Raw genomic sequence first — 18615 nt, 5'->3', positions numbered from 1 at the left:
ACCAAATGCCCTTGATTTATTGATCAACAGCAAGTGTGACTACCACTATAAAAGCCAATGTTTTAGCAGTTTGTTGGTCTCGATCATTCAGGTGTATGCTAACACAATGCCAGGGAGGAAAGACATCAGAAATGATCTTAGAGAAGCAATTGTTGCTGTCTGTCAATCTGGGAAGGGTTATAAGCCATTTCCAAACAATTTAAAGTCCATGGCACCATGGAATATAACATATACCCTAGAAATATATTTCTGAACTACTCTGAGAAATGTATTTCTGTTAGAGGTATTTTAATTAGTAATTGAATAATCCTAATTTTAATCAAACTAGTGGTTCATTTATTAAACAGGCTGTTCCCCCAACTCTGCTGATTACTTTTATATCTAAATGCAGCACTGGGAATATTATGCCAAGTACTGTTGAATATCCTAACACAGACTGATTAACTGATGATTATTTTTTTTAACTTCTTAGAGATTTCTTTAAGTGGAACTGTACTTTTAAATTGAAATTAACAACCGGATCACTCCAATAATGTAACAAGACATCATTTTAGACTGTAAATTCCAAAAACATAGAAAAATGTAGAAATAAGTAGATGTACATGTATTTTCTTAAACTATTAAACTCCCTTTTGTCTCTTTTTTAATCTCTTCTGCACAGCTGCTAGCATTCATAATTTTAGGGTTATATTTCTGATATAAATTTTCCTATAAACTGTGCATATTTTAGCCCCAATATATTTCAATGAATGATTTTTACTTATCCAACTAGTAGGGCAGTGAAAGCAGTGTTATATAAGAGGTCAACTATAGCTGGTAAGTAAAGGGGGCTTGATGCAGAAACCTGGTAGTTTTTCAGATTACAGTTTGGATGGTCTTATTACATTTCTTGACACAAAACAATTTATAGATTTTATACAATCAATGTCAATGAGTAAAACGATAACGTTAATTTTTTTTATGTTATTAGTCTATTTTTAAACCAACATGAGATACAAATGTTACTGAATAAAGGGGCAAAACACAACTAGCAGTCAATTTCTTAAACGTGCATACAAAATATTGCACATTTCATTCAGAATCATGGCCTTTCCCCCCTAAACCATGCAAAATGCACACGCTACTCATCATGAATCAGACCTTAGTGTATTTGGGAAATCAATTATGTAGTGGTGGGATCTTAAGGTGGGAGTTGGTCCATTCAAGCTTGCAATTACAATGATGACAAAGCACATTGTAGAATTTATGAACATTTTACATTAGGCAGTAAACTGCGCATGTTATTTTGAGAATACATCAAAGCTATTATGCATGCACTTTGTCCAAATGTTGACTGTACTTTTCCATTTCCCCATAAGTAAAAGGCATAAGCTCATCAGGAATTCAAATGTCCAACCATTATGTAGACGTCTGCAGATTATTTTAATGCTTGGTAATAAAAGCATATTTTTAAATATAACAAGCTATGGATATAAATTCTAGAAATGCATCAAATTGTTGTAAAGCCAGAGTTAATTGTTTATAATACTGAGAAGCTCCCCAGAATGTGCTATGTGTCCATTCATTTTGGATTATGTTTTCTTTATATTACTCAGTAATTTGATTTATTGTATACAATATAGTGACATTCATTCCTTTTCCCAACTATGTCAGCAGGCCTGATCTTGTCATAGGGCAGACTGAGCAAATGGCTGGAAGGCCTCTGACTGATATCACATCCCACTTACTTTTTTCTTAAGGCTTATCCAACACTTTGATGGATACATCAATGCAGCCTGGGGCGAAGTTTAAAATGCCGCCCCCCCATTATCTACCCTTCCTCTCCCTCCCTATTATCTACCCTAACTCTCCCTCCCTCCCTATTATCTACCCTTACTCTCCCTCCCTATTATCTACCCTATCCCCCCCTTTGTACTTACCTTTCAGCAGTCCTGGTGCAAGTCTCCCTGCTCAGTCTCGGTGCCGGCTTGTAATGCTGAGCGCCGGAAATGATGTCATCTTCCGGTGCTCAGCATTACAAGCCGGCACCGAGACCGAGCTAGAGGGCCCCTCTCTCTCTTCCGCTGTAAAAAAAAAAAGGGCTTGGGGCAGCAAAGTGCCGCCACTTCAAAAGTGCCGCCTGGAGCAATTTCCCCACTCTGCTCCATGGTAGGGCCGGCCCTGAGTAGCACCTAAGTACATGAGTAGTGTGGCATGCATCCATGTCTATCTAGCAGTTCACCACACACATAGCATTGATCGGCTGGAGGCCCGATTTTAATCCCCAGTATATTCATGCATGTCAGTATAAAAGACACATGCTTCTTTCTATAGTTATTCAATTAAAATAAATAAGATGACAGAAAGGAGTAGGGAGTTGCATTGATTTCTATAGAACCATCCTAGCCAGGGAAACAATTTAAACATAAACACATTGAAGGTAGAACCAAATATGTGTTCTGTGTGGGTCATCAAATATTATTAAAATTTCTTTCATCATAGCCCATATATTGGTTTATATTCCATTTAATTATTCATTTTGGTAAATGCATTTCACATTTTCTTGCTTGTTTGGTGACCTAGAGATCAAAAAGGGCCCTGGCAGCTTCTCACATTGCTAGCTACCTTGATAAAACTGTACAAATTTAATTTTTTTCAAATATAAATTAAAAAGAAAAAAGCTAGGTGCTTCAAATAGCAATTCATGCATACTTTTCAAATGGATTATTTCCGTTTGATTTTTCATGTTACATAATAAAGATGCGACGTTCTTTTTTATCAAGAAAACAAATTACAATGTTTCTAAGATTTCTTCTTTGCAACACTGACATATTTACTATACACAGTGTAAGTACACATTTTCAAAGAATACTGTTAATATGTATGGCTGTGTCTAGCTGGATTCACATAATTATATGATGTGAACTACCTTTGCTGTGAAGTGAAGATATTTCTGAGCTAGCTAAGTGAATCAAGGTCTGAAATTCATAACACCAAGTCAAAGAACTCTCAAAGAACTGCATTTATTCAAAGCTACAAAGGGCCATACTTAAGAGATACTGGAACAATTTTGGGGCACAGTGCTAAATTTAAAGCAATCAGCAAATGTAATGCAAAACTCCAATTTAACTTATAACAGTTCAGATTTCTTGGATGATCTATGCAAATACAAGTTGTAGAACCACAATTCTGCTAAGGTGGACCCTCTTTCTTCTATCCATTGGTCTCAAATTCCATTTTCACCTTCTTCTACGCATTTATTTCTTGTTTCCATTGCAACCAGATGGACGAATGGGATTTCTGAAAATGAAAACGTTGGGCAAATTTCATCCGAACCGATTATGGAGATGGACACATTTTGTCAAATGCGAGGAAAGTTTTCCCCAAAAAACAAACACACATTTTGGCTGGTGCTCAAGTCTAGCTATATTTTCACATGTGGCAGAATTTATATTACAAGGTCCACAAAATGATTATTCATTTTCTAAAATAGCTTTCATAATAGTAAGATATCTTATTGGTACATATGTGCATGTTTAGTGCATCTTTTTTAGGTAGATACACAGATTAACTATGGACAGATTTATTAAGAAAGTAGCTATTTCACAAACTAAAACTCCAAGTATTTGGTTTTTAATGTTTTAAAAAAATATACTTATTCCTCATAGAGGAATCTTTAGAACAGTTTCTACTGTTATATTGTATGATGGTTAAAAAACCTTTCTAAACTTCATATAACATTGGTTCCTGTAACGTGAAATGTTTGTGGAAATATTTTGTACCTTACATTTTTTGGAACTTTCATAAAGGTATTCCCAAAAGGTTTTTTTTTTTTTAATGTCCTTGTTAATTAAAATTAAAAAGGCAACTGTAATGCCATTTGATGGCTTTTATCTCAAATTCAAAGTATAATGATGTGAACAAAGAATTGTTGGGGAAAAATAATTAAACTAATTATTGAAACAATATGAATCACAAGAGATATAATCATAGAAGGGGAAAATGTACTTGAAGTGAAGTTATTAATGTGGACCTTGGACACCTCAAAAGGAAAATCAATGAAAACAACAGTGCTGTTACCTTATACAGTTATCAATTTATCAGATTTAAAGCTCCTTTACACCATTTCATTAAGAAATATTATTGTTTATTATCTTTGTAAAAAGATATTGTATCGGCCTATATACAAGACGCAAGTCAAGGACAGAAGGTAGTTATTGAAGCTGGAGCTTGTTTTTCGTTTTCTTAGTGGTCTGTATAAGGCACACAGAAACTGAACATGTTTAGTGCCCAAAAGGTATGTACTGCAGAGAATATTGCAGAAAAACACATCATTCATGACTTTCTAAGACTTGTTCCTGGATACGTTATTTAATATTAACAAATTTAATCTCTAAAAACGTTGAAAATGCAATGGTATTACTTGTGTTGTAATAATATTGGAAACACCATTCAATATCAAAAACAAAGATGGCAAGTATTTGTTGTATATGCATTTGTTACTATTCCACTCATTCTCTTATTTGAATATACCTATGTATGAATAAACTGATAGGAAATGCATATATGTAATTCATAGAAAATTGAGCTTGAAATGGGTGTTGTAGAAGAAGAGATGCCATATTAACAGAAAGAACCCATACAAAGGGTTGATCGATATTTGAAATTACTGCTATATTCAAGTCTCAACTAAAGTCTTGAGCAGGGCGCTCCTCACCTGTTGTCTCTGTTAGTCAATTTGTTATGTTACATACTACTTGTTATGTCCTGTCTGCCCATTGTACAGCGCTATGGAATTTGATGGCGCTATATAAAACAATAAATAATAATAATAATAAAAAAAGTCCCATTCAGAAAGAGCCATTTTAACATTGTTTTCTTTGTATATTAAGATGCAGTTAATCAATGAATCACAAACAATTCAGCAACACTTAACCCCTTAAGGACAATGGGCGGTCCCTAAACCCATTGAAAACAATGCATTTTGAGCCCGTACATGTACGGGCTTTGTCATTAAGGGGTTAAAAAGGTTATTTTCATTTTGTGGTAGACACCAAAAACACCACTGTGAACAAATATTCCTTGACCGCACAGATCATACTACAGTGATAATTGTCACCTTAACCCAAAACACATCCCACTGTATGGTGAAAAGCTGTAACAATATGTCAGTTACATATAATAAAGGTTGACTGTATTGCGTGCAAGAAAATAACATGGCAGGAGGAAAGAGAGATAGATCAGGGGAGGGCCTCTTCTCCTCTAATATGCAATAAACTAATGACACGAATGCAAGCAAGTCTGTAAAAAGCATTTTAACCCCTTAATGACAAAGCCCGTACATGTACGGGCTCAAAATGCATTGTTTTCAATGGGTTTTGGGACCGCCCATTGTCCTTAAGGGGTTAAAAGAAAATAAAACACACTAGAATTTCTTCTTGAACCTTTTGTGGAGGATATGGCTATAATTGGATGTAGGTGACTATTAGGTGTGGACTGGTCAGCTTGCACACCATACAAATGCCTGCTAGGCCACTGGCTGTGCCCCTACTTACACTTACTGCCACTCCAATGACAAATCTGGTCCTGCAGTGTATGGCTGCTGGCGAGCCATACACGAGCCATAAAAACGCAATGTATGGCCATGTGTATCCAGCCTGATTTCATCTCTAGTCCAGCCATAGACAGTATCCTATATTAATATTCCATGCTTTTTTGTTGGGGCCTATTGAAAACTAATGTGATCTATCATTTTCATTACTTTGCAAATGTATGCAAATGTCTATTGAAATAAAAAAAAAAAAAAACTTTGAAACTAAGAGAAGGACATTTAGAAATCTGCAATAAAATAGGCATTCACTTTTAGGTTTTAAGTCATTGTTCACTTGCGAAGGACAGAACAAAGATTGTGCCACTTGGGAAATCAGGCAAGGAAGTCTACTTTGTTATAACTTAGAACAAATGTATTTAATAAAATGATGTATCAATATAAGAGGGGCAGATACACTGGAAACTGTAGTAGAATATATTTTGCAGTGAAGTAAACGACAAGTTTTAATTATTTCATTATTCTGCTACCTAAGGGTTGATTATCTGAGGTGCTATTTGTAAAGCATCCTCTGCACATTTTCTGTGCTTTAATCATTTTCAAATGTCAACAAGTAAGATGATTTGACTTAAAATTAGCAGCCCCTTTCCCTGAATGTCATAGATAAGTATTTCTTTTTTATTTGCAACCAACTCGACATTAAAATTAATAACAGTATTATATTATTACTGCAGGATGTTTCATTTAAGCACTTACTAGACAGCTGGGTCTTTAATAAATTGTTTATTATAGAGACCAAGAGGCACAAAGCAATAACGTGTAAAATCATAAAGAGTCCAGACTGTAAATATTTATTTATAGTTATTTTACTGACACCATTTCTGGGGAAATTCATCAGATGTAGAACATCAGTCCTTTTGTCTCTTGAATTCCTGGATTTTGAGGTAGACAACCATAGCCAACCATCTAGTAAGAATGAAATTATACGTAGGATGACCAACAAATCATTTACCACCAGCATTAATTAATTAAAATGAATGATACAATATGTTAACTTATTCTTTTTACATCATTGACCCTTAAAGGGTAACATTGACATTATCCATCTTCTTTGTTTTAAACTATTTGAAGGATTGTTTGGAGTTTTATTTTCCTTGTTCAGCAATCATAGTTCCATTTTGATGGAACTTGATTTGATTGCCTTTTGCCATGATTTGTTTCATTGGGAGATCTAATAAACCCACTGCTAAAACTAATTATATCTACACTTATATGTTCCCTGATTCTCCATTCCCATCAGCTTAAACCTACAAACATTGTGAACATGACATTAGTTCTTGGCAAATACATATATCCCATCATGTGTGAATTGCGTGGACAGAACATGAGCAGATATGAGGTTTCCCTTTTAATTCTCACAGAAAACACAGGTTAAATTGTTATATTGCCTACGTCCTTGCAAGCAAAGCTATAGGTTTTATATAGCTGTACTGTACTTTAGTAGGTAGAGCATTAAAACACATGTTACTGCTATATAACCAGTGCCACATGCAATTCCATGTCCTTTATAAAGTTATGGAGACTATGTTGCTATCACTAAAGTGTAATACTAGCCCTTGGTGGAACACAAAAGAGCTTTGGAGTAGAAAAATGAAACAATATTTAATATTTATAAGCCCAAGAAAAAGACTCGAATTTCCAGACAATGCTGAGTTCTTCCCCTAAGTGCATGAGGTGAAAGTGAAAAGAGCAGTTTCAATCTAAACTAGGTTGTTTGTTCGTAATGCTCATATTGTTTATGAAGATAGCAACAGTACATTGCATCTGCCTTCAAAGTAGACTAGATTAATTTCATGTGAAGGATCCTATCACAATTGATTGTTGCAGAAATATATGTCTTCTTTTAAATTCTCAACGGAGGCAATGTTGGAAAATTGCTTTCTACAGACAAAACAAAGGTCTGCTTCCTCTCTTACAAGGAGCCAAATTTGCCCATCACAAGCACATTAGCTGTGTCTATCATTCGTGTTTAGAATTCCATTGTCACTCGAGAAACAATCTTCCACTTCACGGGCATGCCACCTTACATGCTTTTTCTGTATTCATATTCCTCATGTAGCAATTTTCCAGTTGCCTTAACAAAATCTATCAAATGTATTGTTATTTTCCTTTTACTTGAGCCAGAATGTTCTACTTTGCTTGTCAGTTTCTTTCTCAGCAATTGCCTAGCTACTTATTGATATTCAGACAAGGTCCCTTCTAGTCTACCTACCATAACATAACTTTGTCCTTACTATGACCTTGATATTCTTATTCATCCAATGTTCGATGCAGCGATACTATCATATGTTAGCGTTTCACAGCACTATTTGTAAATATACATGGGTTTTTGTGTATGCAACAGGATATGGTTTGATAATCAAATATAACTTTGAATTTATATTTTCTAAGCGCCAAATACCCCAGTGAAGCCTATGGGACAATTTGGCTTTAAATTAGTGATTCATTTTACATAATTAAGGCAATATACCTCTATGTCCATAAACATTTGATATACATCCCTATATATGCCTGGCATTTCAATGCAATAATATTGTATATCTTTGTTGTTCTGTTAAAATAAAATTACCAAGTCCCCAAACATTACCAGTAACCAGGGGCGTACCTAGAGTATTTGGCACCCGGGGCGGATCCTGTAAGTGGCACCCCCCCCCCAAATGTAAAGACATCTACAAAATTATGTTGGCAAGAATATTTATTGCACCAATTTGTAAACTGTATGTCAACTGTAAACAACAAGAAATCTGAAAAAATAAATTAATAACTTGTAAGTAAAATAAATATGTTTAAATAACATTTACTGAACATATAATAGTGCTTTCTTTAATAACCCCCCAAAAAAAAACAACAAACACAACAAGTTTCTAAGAAGCCCTAACAAATGAGTGACAAACATTACAAATTAAGTACTGGCTAAGCAGCTAAAGACACTATAAACTAAAAGAAATTCTGATATTATAATCAGGAGTCACCATAACATTGTTCTCTTTTTATTTAAGCATTTGCATATATAGTGGTGTTGCCATGTCGACTCATGATTATATATACCATATGAACCAGACACTGACTGTGGTATAGCATGACACCTATCACTATATACTGAGCCAGGCAGTGACGGTGGTACAGCATAATGCCTATCACTCTATACTGAGACAGACATTGACGGTGGTGCAGCTTAAGTAATTTCCTTATATATTGAGGCAAACATTACAGTGAAACAGCATAACTCCTATCACTATACACTGAGCCAGATACTACAGTGGAACAGCATAACACCTATCACTATAACTGAGCCAGATATTGATGGTGGTACAGCATAACCGCTATCTTTATATACTGAGCTAGACACTTATAGTAGTACAACATAACTATCATTATACACTGAGGCAGACATTGACAGTTGTGCAGCACAACTGCTATCATTATATACTGAGACACGTGCTGACAGTAGTACAACATAACTGTTTCCATTATATACTGAGGCACGCGCTGACGGTGGTACAACATAACTGTTAATATATACTGAGGCCCACATTGCCGGTGATACAGGATAACACCTATCACTTTATACTGAGCACACATTGACGGTGGGGCAGCATAATCCATATCACTATACATTGAGCCTGACATTTACAATAATGCAGCATAACCCATATCACTATATACAAAGCCATTGATGTGGTGTAGGCCTACCACTTCAGTGTCTGGCTTAGTATATAGTGGTAGGGGTTATGCTGCATTATTGTAAATGTCTAGATCGATGTATAGTGATAGGGATTATGTTGTACTGCCCTCAACTGCAGATCAGGGGAAGACTGTGAGAGTCAGTACAGCCTTCCCTTTTTCTGACTGCACCGTGACATTGGGAGGTCCTCTCCCCGTAATCATCCCCAAAGTCCATTTGTCCCCTATGTCACTAAACCACAACTCTCTTTTAATTACTCCCTGTAGTTCAGGTATAGATCAAATAAACAACACATGGAAACAGCACGTGCAACTGAATAAGACATAAATATCCTGTATTTACAGGTATACATAAATAATGTATGGAAACATAGCATTGCAGGTATAAATCAACAGAACACACAAACCCAGCATTGCAGGTATAGATCAACTGGAAATCACTCAGCACTGAAGGTATAGATCAAATAAACAACACATGGAAACAGCACCCCAGGTATTGATCAACTGAATAAGACATACAAATCCTGTATTTGCTGGTAAACATAAATAATGTATAGAAACATAGCATAGCAGATATAGACCAACACATTAACACACAAACCCAGCTTTTCAGGTATTGATCAATTGGAATTCACATAAAAACTCAGCATTAAAGTTATGGATAAAACACCCTAAATTACAGGCATAGATCACAGATTGCACACCCCAAAGCCAGCGTCCACATTGCCCACATAGAACCTGACCAGCACCCTGCGGTGGGGGTGCAAGGCCTCTGTCTCCCAGCTCTGCCACTGTACGGAACAGTATAGAGTGATGGGAGTTATGATGTACTTTAGAGCATAATTATAATGAAAAAGACATTGGAAATGGTACAGCATAACACCCATCACTCTCACACATTTACCAATCAACACTTACCAATCCACAGATTCCACACATACCACACATACCAATCCACAGATTCCACACATACCACACATACCAATCCACAGATTCCACACATACCAATCCACAGATTCCACACATATACCAATCCACAGATTCCACACATATACCAATCCACAGATTCCACACATACCAATCCACTCTCACTGTCACTCAGTCTTAATGAATGATTTCCTACCTTCTTTTCTTCTTACAGCAGTCTTTTCTTTTTACAGCAGTCTTCCTCTTCGCTCCTCTTCTTCTGTCTTCTTCCGGGTCAGAGGGCACTGTGGGCGCGGCTTCAGTGCCGCCGGGGTTTGTTGTCAGATCCCGGCGGCACTGAAGCCGCGCCCACAGTGCCCTCTGCACAGCAGCAGTTGCCGCGCGGATCGCAAGGGAGCAGAATCGGAGGTCTTTAACAGACCTCCGGCTCCCTTGAGTGATTTTAAGCCGGTTCAAGGGAACCGGCTTAAAATCACTCAAGGGAGCCGGAGGTCTGTTAAAGACCTCCGATACCGCTCTCTTGCGAGCCTGCTCCTCCAGCGGCGGACATTATTGTCCGTCTCTGGAGGGGTGCCGGGTGCCGGCAAGTTGGCACCCCCCTGATGAGCGGCACCCGGTGCGGACCGCCCCCCTCGCCCCCCGCTAGGTACACTACTGCCAGTAACGCCACTAATAAAACAACATAAGTAGTATGTACACATATACATAATATTGATATGTTTTGTTTAATTTGTCATATGGTACAAATGGTACAGAATCTTCATAGATCTGACTTGGTAGAGAAAAGTACTCTCTGCTTCTCTGGAATAATTCTATCTATAATATATACATGTTGCCCGATTGAGCTTCAAGATGAACTACTGTATCACACTATCCTACTACTGAATTGTGCTTTAAATTGCCATCTTTCTCTGATGTTTTTGGTAGTTGCTTCATAAAGTAGTTCCATGGTTGTGAACAATATGTAGAAATACTATATCTGTAAAGGCTGCCAATGCGAGTACAATCCTGGAATTATTTTATAATTTCACGCTTGTGGAAACAGTAAGATTCTAAAGCATTTTTATTCATGAGAACTGTAGAAGATTACACCTAAAATGTCATTGCTACACCTTTATACAAAATATAAATCTGAGGAATATAAAAGTTAAACATTAAATGTAATATAATATGCAAGCGATAGGTGCTTTTCAGTTGTGACAGTTTGCCTTTAAAATGTAAATGTTCTTTTCTAATAATTTGAACAAAACTGATCTCCACCACAAATACATTTTACAGTTTTATAGAAAATAATGATACTTTTCTATTTTCTAGTTTGTACTTGTACTAAGTATCTTATAGACACACTAGATGGCACCATACATTGAATTTGTATCTTATGAAAAAAAATGTAATGTATGATTTGTAAAATCCATTAATTAACTGTCAAGTGTGCATCCTAAGTGTTTTTATTTATATTTACTATACAGTCATATTTGGATGTACAGTGCTAAATGCTTAATTTCATCATGACTCCTACTACAGATTTTTTTTTTATCTCTGAATATAAGAATAACAAAAAATAATGATAGAAAATGTATAGTATATTTACATTTACCCTAATGATGCTAAAGCACAAAAATGTAGCGTATCAATCTACTCAACAACATCTGTAGCCTGGAGGTATTCTCCAACGTCTGAGTTTTAGTACAAAGCAGTCCTATTTAACATGTGTTTTACAATTCCTACAAGTGGTTAAATACAATTTTGTTTCATGAAAACAACTTATTTGCAGTTATTTTCACAAATTATCTGAAACACTTACTCTCCCCTTCACTTAGTCCCTCTAAGGTTAGCCAGGCTTTGTGACCCTGACTTTCCAAAGGTCCAGCAATCACTAAACCCTATAGGATAGCGTAAAAGATAGGCACCCTTGTGTCCTAAGGAATTAAATGTCAGCCTCATGGTTCTCCTACTGTAATAGTTTTTGGCAGGTGTTCACGTAACATGGGTCCTGTAACAATTAATCTCCAAGTTACAGTTTGGCAACCTTGCACATGATTTTTCTTACAATTGCTACATCATCTCATGAAACTATACTACTGTCACCTTCAATTAGCTTTTGACATCTCACAGGTTTGTTTTTACTCTTAAAAACCTACCTTCGTTGTCACAGAAGCCTCCCACTATCCACTCATAGGTCCACTCCACAACCACAACCACTTGCTACCTTGAGGTAGCCTGAATCATGGCCTACCTAGCAGTAAACAATCTCTGTTCCAGGGTTCCAAATTTGTTACAATGACATGATGTAAAAAAAAAAAACCATCATGCCATTATGCTAATTTATTAATAGTATAGTTTCTGACATTTAAAATAGCAAATTATTTATTTTTTAGTTCTAAGTATATTGTTTGTTTTTCTTGCATTTAATATTTGCGACATCACACAGAGTCTTAATTAATCACTGAACAACAAAATATTACATTGATAAATTATATTTATAAATTTAAAACATTAAACAAATAGCCAGCATGGCACTACGCTACTTTAGCCACATTTTGAAAATAAGCTCTTATTTATATGAACCAATACAGTAGTTACTGTGTCACTCTTCCATCAAATTTTGATGAAGATTCAGGATTTTGAGCATTTTGGATTAGAAAGGATCCTGATAGACAGGAAATAAAGCTTGTATTGAAGACTTATGTCATATTTGCAGAACATAGGAGCTATTATACTAGAGCAATAGCTGGCTTTAGAGATATATTTTAGAATCTACATGTGTAACCAAGTAACTATACCTGGGGACTTCCCACAGTAGGCTACCCGGAGCTCTTGTTCTCTTGTAGAGAATGGCTACCCAAGGGAGTGAGGCTTACCCCAGAGCATTACATGGGTTGAAAATGGGAGGGGAATGGCTACTCTACCCTGAAGGAAAAGTAGTGTGATCAGAAGATGCCGGGTCAAACCCAGAGAGAAATTATGATTATTATTATTATTAATAATAATAATAATAATAATAATAATAATAATGCTGCAGATAAATCAATTACATATATTTGAAGATTGCAATGGGAAAAATGAGATAAAAATGAGCTATATTAGGCCATATTAACTAACTGTTATAACATGTATCATTGTTTTCCATGTCCTTTTTTCCATTGGAAACTTTAGTTAATAATTGAATTACTATTCAATTATTAACTAAAGGATGCAGGCACATTTCAGGGGGCATACATAGCAAACTTCCATAAATGCTATGTATTTAAACATAAAAATAATTAATTTAGTTGTGTTATGACCAATGCCCTTTATAAAACATGCTTGTATAAAAGTATTAATTATTATGGACATTAACACTATCTCTACGAAGAGAGTGGACAAGAGCAATAGAAAGTGAGACATAAATTCTTATAAATGGTTCCAAAAAGTCTGTCTTGAGCCTGTATTGATTTTCTCTGTTCCCCTTGCTCCTTACTCATTTTATAAATTAGCTTTGCATGATATTAATGCAGAGTCAGGTTGTAAACTTTCATTTTGACATGTAATATTTATTATTAGGATGAAATACACAGTCACTTGAAATATTTTAAATACATTAAACAAAGACAGTCTTTTGCTCAATTTACGAGAAACTTCATAAATCACAAAGGATTCTCATTTTTATGGGAAATTTGATCTTTACTAAGTATGTTAAAAAAAGCAGTGATTCTGAAATTATAATATCAAATGTGGGTCTTTTTGTGACAATAGGAACAAAATGTGCTTTTCATATAAAATGTATCATATCTCTGTATTATTGTATTATATTTAAAAAATGTGGTTAACTTGTTTCTCATCTTGTAACTGATTCTAGCAATATTATATATAGCAATATTATATATATATATATATACAAAAGCGAGTACACGCCTCACATTTTTTGTAAATATTTTATTATATCTTTTCATGTGACAACACTGAAGAAATGACACTCTGCAACAATGTCAAGTAGTGAGTGTACCACCTGGATAACAGTCTAAATTTGCTGTCCTCTCAAAATAACTCAACACACAGCCATTAATGTCTAAACTTTGACAACAAAAGTGAGAACACCCCTAAGTGAAAATGTCCAAATTGGGCCCAATTAGTCATTTCCCCTCCTCGTTGTCATGTGACTTGTTAGTGTTACAAGGTCTCAGGTGTGAATGGGGAGCAGGTGTGTTAAATTTGGTGTTATCGCTCTCACACTCTCTCATACTGGTCACTGTAAGTTCAACATGGCACCTCATGGCAAAGAACTCTCTGAGGATCTGAAAAAAAGAATTGCTGCTCTACATAAAGATGGCCTAGGCTATAAGAAGATTGCCAAGACCCTGAAATTGAGCTGCAGCACGTTGGGCAAGACCATACAGCGGTTTCACAGGACAGGTTCCACTCAGAACAGGCCTCGACCAAAGAAGTTGAGTGCACATGCTCAGCGTCATATCCAGAGGTTGTCATTGGGAAATAGACATATGAGTGCTGCCAGCATTGCTGCAGACCTTGAAGGGGTGGGGGGGTCAGCCTGTCAGTGCTCAGACCATACTCTGCACACTGCATCAAATTGGTCTGCATGGTTGTGATCCCAGAAGGAAGCCTCTTCTAAAGATGATGCACAAGAAAGCCTGCAAACAATTTGCTGAAGACAAGCAGACTAAGGACATGGGTTACTGGAACCAGGTCCTGTGCTCTGATTTGACCAAGATAAACTTATTTGGTTCAGATGGTGTCAAGCATGTGTGGCGGCAACCAGGTGAGGAGTTTATAAGACAAGTGTGTCTTGCCTACAGTCAAGCACGGTGCTGGGAGTGCTGCCGGCACTGGGGAGCTACAGTTTATTGAGGGAACCATGAATGCCAACATGTGCTGTGACATACTGAAGCAGAGCATGATCCCCTCCCTTCTGCACTGGGCCGCAGGGCAGCATTCCAACATGATAACGACCCCATACACACCTCCAAGACGACCACTGCCTTACTAAAGAAGCTGAGGGCAAAGGTGATGGACTGGCCAAACATGTCTCCAGACCTAAACCCTATTGAGCATGTGTGGGGCATCCTTAAACGGAAGGTGGGAGCAAGGTCTTTAACATCTATCAGCTCCGTGATGTCATCATGGAGGAGTGGAAGAGGACTCCAGTGGCAACCTGTGACGCTCTGGTGAACTCCATGCCCAAGAGGGTTAAGGAAGTGCTGGAAAATAATGGTGGCCACACAAAATATTTACACTTTGGGACCAATTTGGACATTTCCACTTAGGGGTGTACTCACTTTTGTTGCCAAGGTTTAGACATTAATGGCTGTGTCGGTGCGCTAAGCTAGTCTCAGGCTCAAAAAATACAAATGTATAATATGAGGCGCACCGACATTTTTTCTTTTCCCTGTTTGCACATATTTGAGGTTGTTGGCTCCTCATCAGTCTGGTTGCAGCTTGCTGTCCAGGGGTTAATAGGGAGGAGGTTTAATTGCACCTCCCCCAACACATTAATAAGGTTTTGGTAGCAGTATAAACTGCTTTGTGTGCCCACTATGTAGGAGGTGAGAGTAGGATCTCACCCTATTGAGAGTGTGCCTTGACGTGGCGGGTGAGCTTAATTATGCTTTGGCCAATTCATATAACCAAAACCTCTCATTTATATTATGTTTATATATTTGTTGCCAACTTTATTAGGGTGAGAAGCGCAGACAGTATTTTGTTTTTTGTATTAATGGCTGTGTGTTGAGTTATTTTGAGGGGGGATCAAATTTACACTGTTATACAGGCTGTACATTCACTACTTTACATTGTAGCAGAGTGTTATTTCTTCAGTGTTGTCACATGAAAAGATATAATAAAATATTTACAAAAATGTGAGGGATGTACTCACTTTTGTGAGATACTGTATATATACATTATGGCCATATTATGCTTAGCTCACCACAGCCACTATGCCAAAGTAATTCAATATAATATAATAGGAAATACTGTTGCTTATATGGAGCTAAATCTCACAGGGGTTAAAAAGGTCTTCCTATTTCACATACATAGAAACCCCCCTGCAATGTATAGGTTTCTCTGCGCACCATTTATGGAGTACCTGTGATGGGGAAGAGTGTTAATACACTCTTTTGAGTCTATGAATGCTAAATATTGTGTGTTTTATAAGGCTCTACAGTATGAAGGTTATGTTACTAGAAATGTACTATGGTATAGCTGTAATGCAGATTCTCATCACCTTTATAATCATATGCCATCAATATAATAATGAGAAGGAATGTATGAATAATTTCCTGGCAAGTGTGAATTGGGATTTGTTGGCTGTGTTAAAATGTGCCCTTAAACTAGCCCTAGTAGTAACTCAAATGTTAATTTGGCAAAATGTGTCATAATGTATGATTCTCAGCAGCTTAGCAGTTAACATTATGAAAGTAACCGTCTTTTAGTCCATCTTAGTTTTAGATTTTTAATAAAAAGATTGTGTGCTAATAGAGAATATCCTTGGCTCATGATTTTCCCTGGCCAATATACAGTGACATATCCTGACCTAGGCTCACTAGGATAGGCAAGTCCAGGGGGACAGCATTGCCAAACCAGGGCGTATCCTCTCCATATTGTACTACTGGTTGCATGATCACAAACCTAAACATCTACTCTATTAGTTACTTAATATAGGTAAGTAAAGTAAGAAATCCTTATTAGCATTAAAGTTCTTCTAGCATAAGGCCACTACTTGCCAATCAATCTTTAAGTTATTTTTAATATAAGAAATTATATTGTATTAACTGAGGAATGTATTCCCTAATTGTATATCCTTTACAAACTGCAGAAATAAAAATCAGAGAAGATGAAAACAAACTTAAGTATATTTTCCTTGACTTTGACACCCTTTCAGTTTAGCCTTCAGCTACATTTATCCTCATTGTTATCGCTACATACTGACTAATGGTAGTCAATTTTGCCTCCTGTTTCTGCTTGGGAAAGCCATGCAGGATTCTTTTTGAATAACATTGGTATAATGCAATTATGCAGTAAGAGTTCTCCCTGAATTTGACATTTCAGACCAGATTAGCTTTCTATAGCCTAAAGGAACACACAATATTACTTAAATGACAACAGTTAATGCAGTAGAAAATGAATAACCACAGTCATGTATTATCATAAACCATTGCTATGATTGTTAACATTAGTAAAAATGAAATAGCATAGATGTGCACAATATGATGATAATTTATTCACAATGCAATTAATGGTTGTCCTAGTGTATATATTCTAGAAGAATATCTATCTATCTATCTATCTATCTATCTATCTATCTATCTATCTATCTATCTATCTATCTATCAAGCTATCATATATATACAATACAGCACAGTACAACTGATCCATTTAATTTAGACATTTTTAGGATTTGATAGGATTCGTCAAAATATATATATATATATATATATATATATATATATATATATATATATATATATATATATATATATATATATATATATATTATATATATATATATATATATATATATTATATATATATGGCAGAAATGGGCTAAAGAGTTAGGTTTTGTTTGATTTCTTGGGTTAGTCATCAGTTCTGTTGTTACTGTTATCTTGGTGATTTTATTTACTGTTAAGTAATAATATTACAACAAGTATAGTATACTAATGTAACTATGGTCAATATTTCTCAAACTCAAATTCATTTTCATTTTCTAGGGGGCATTTTTGAATATGTGGAATCTGGACCCTTTGGGGCAGAAGAATTAGCCTTCAGATTTGCCGTGAATACAATAAACAGGAATCGAACTTTGCTGCCAAACACAACGTTAACATATGACACTCAAAGAATAAATCTCTACGACAGCTTTGAAGCATCCAGAAAAGGTAAACTTTTGTGTAAAATACCTGCCTTCTTCTATTTCATTGTAAGAAATACCAATTTTGACAATATTTTTTATTAGTTTTAACAAAACAATTAATTTATCTCAAAAATATACAAAATAAATGATCTGAAAAAATGTAACTACTGACCAGTACGAATATATGGAACTATTAACAGTCAAGCAATGAAAAGCCAGATCTGGAATAAAAGTATGTGGATGCCCAGTATTGTGAAATTCCACTGTAAGTGCTATTTTTGTGAAGTGGAGGTGTCTAAGAGTAACAACAGCTCGGCCATGATCACTGACAGGGTATGGCTATGGAGCGCTTAGGCAGGTAGGGCACCAAAATCACCTGTCCTCTAGCTTTAATCACCAAACTGCCTCTGTAAGCAAAGTACTGTGCATCAGGATCTTCATGAAACGGGTTTCCATGACCGAGCAGCTTCACACAGTTGAAGAGCATGATGGACAATACCAAGCATCATCTGAAGTTGTGTAAAGCACACTGCCATTGGGCTCTGGAGCAGTGGAAACGTGTTCTCTAGTG

The 18615-nt window shown here is 36.1% G+C and overlaps 1 protein-coding gene across 1 annotated transcript in view; it reads left to right on the top strand.

Annotated features, from left to right (window-relative positions):
- GRIK2 (glutamate ionotropic receptor kainate type subunit 2) overlaps positions 1–18615 on the top strand; it is a 262126-nt gene that overhangs the window by 96627 nt on the left and 146884 nt on the right. Inside the window, exon 3 of the mRNA XM_053459441.1 lies at positions 17902–18069. Within this exon, the coding sequence (XP_053315416.1) occupies positions 17902–18069 (168 nt within the window). The remainder of the gene's footprint in view (positions 1–17901; positions 18070–18615) is intronic.

This window comes from Spea bombifrons, chromosome 3 (genome assembly GCF_027358695.1).
Source record: "Spea bombifrons isolate aSpeBom1 chromosome 3, aSpeBom1.2.pri, whole genome shotgun sequence".
In the NCBI taxonomy this organism is placed as follows: Eukaryota; Metazoa; Chordata; class Amphibia; order Anura; family Pelobatidae; genus Spea; species Spea bombifrons.
Note: the sequence above shows the minus strand (reverse complement) of the source record. Positions and strands in the feature narration are given on the sequence as shown.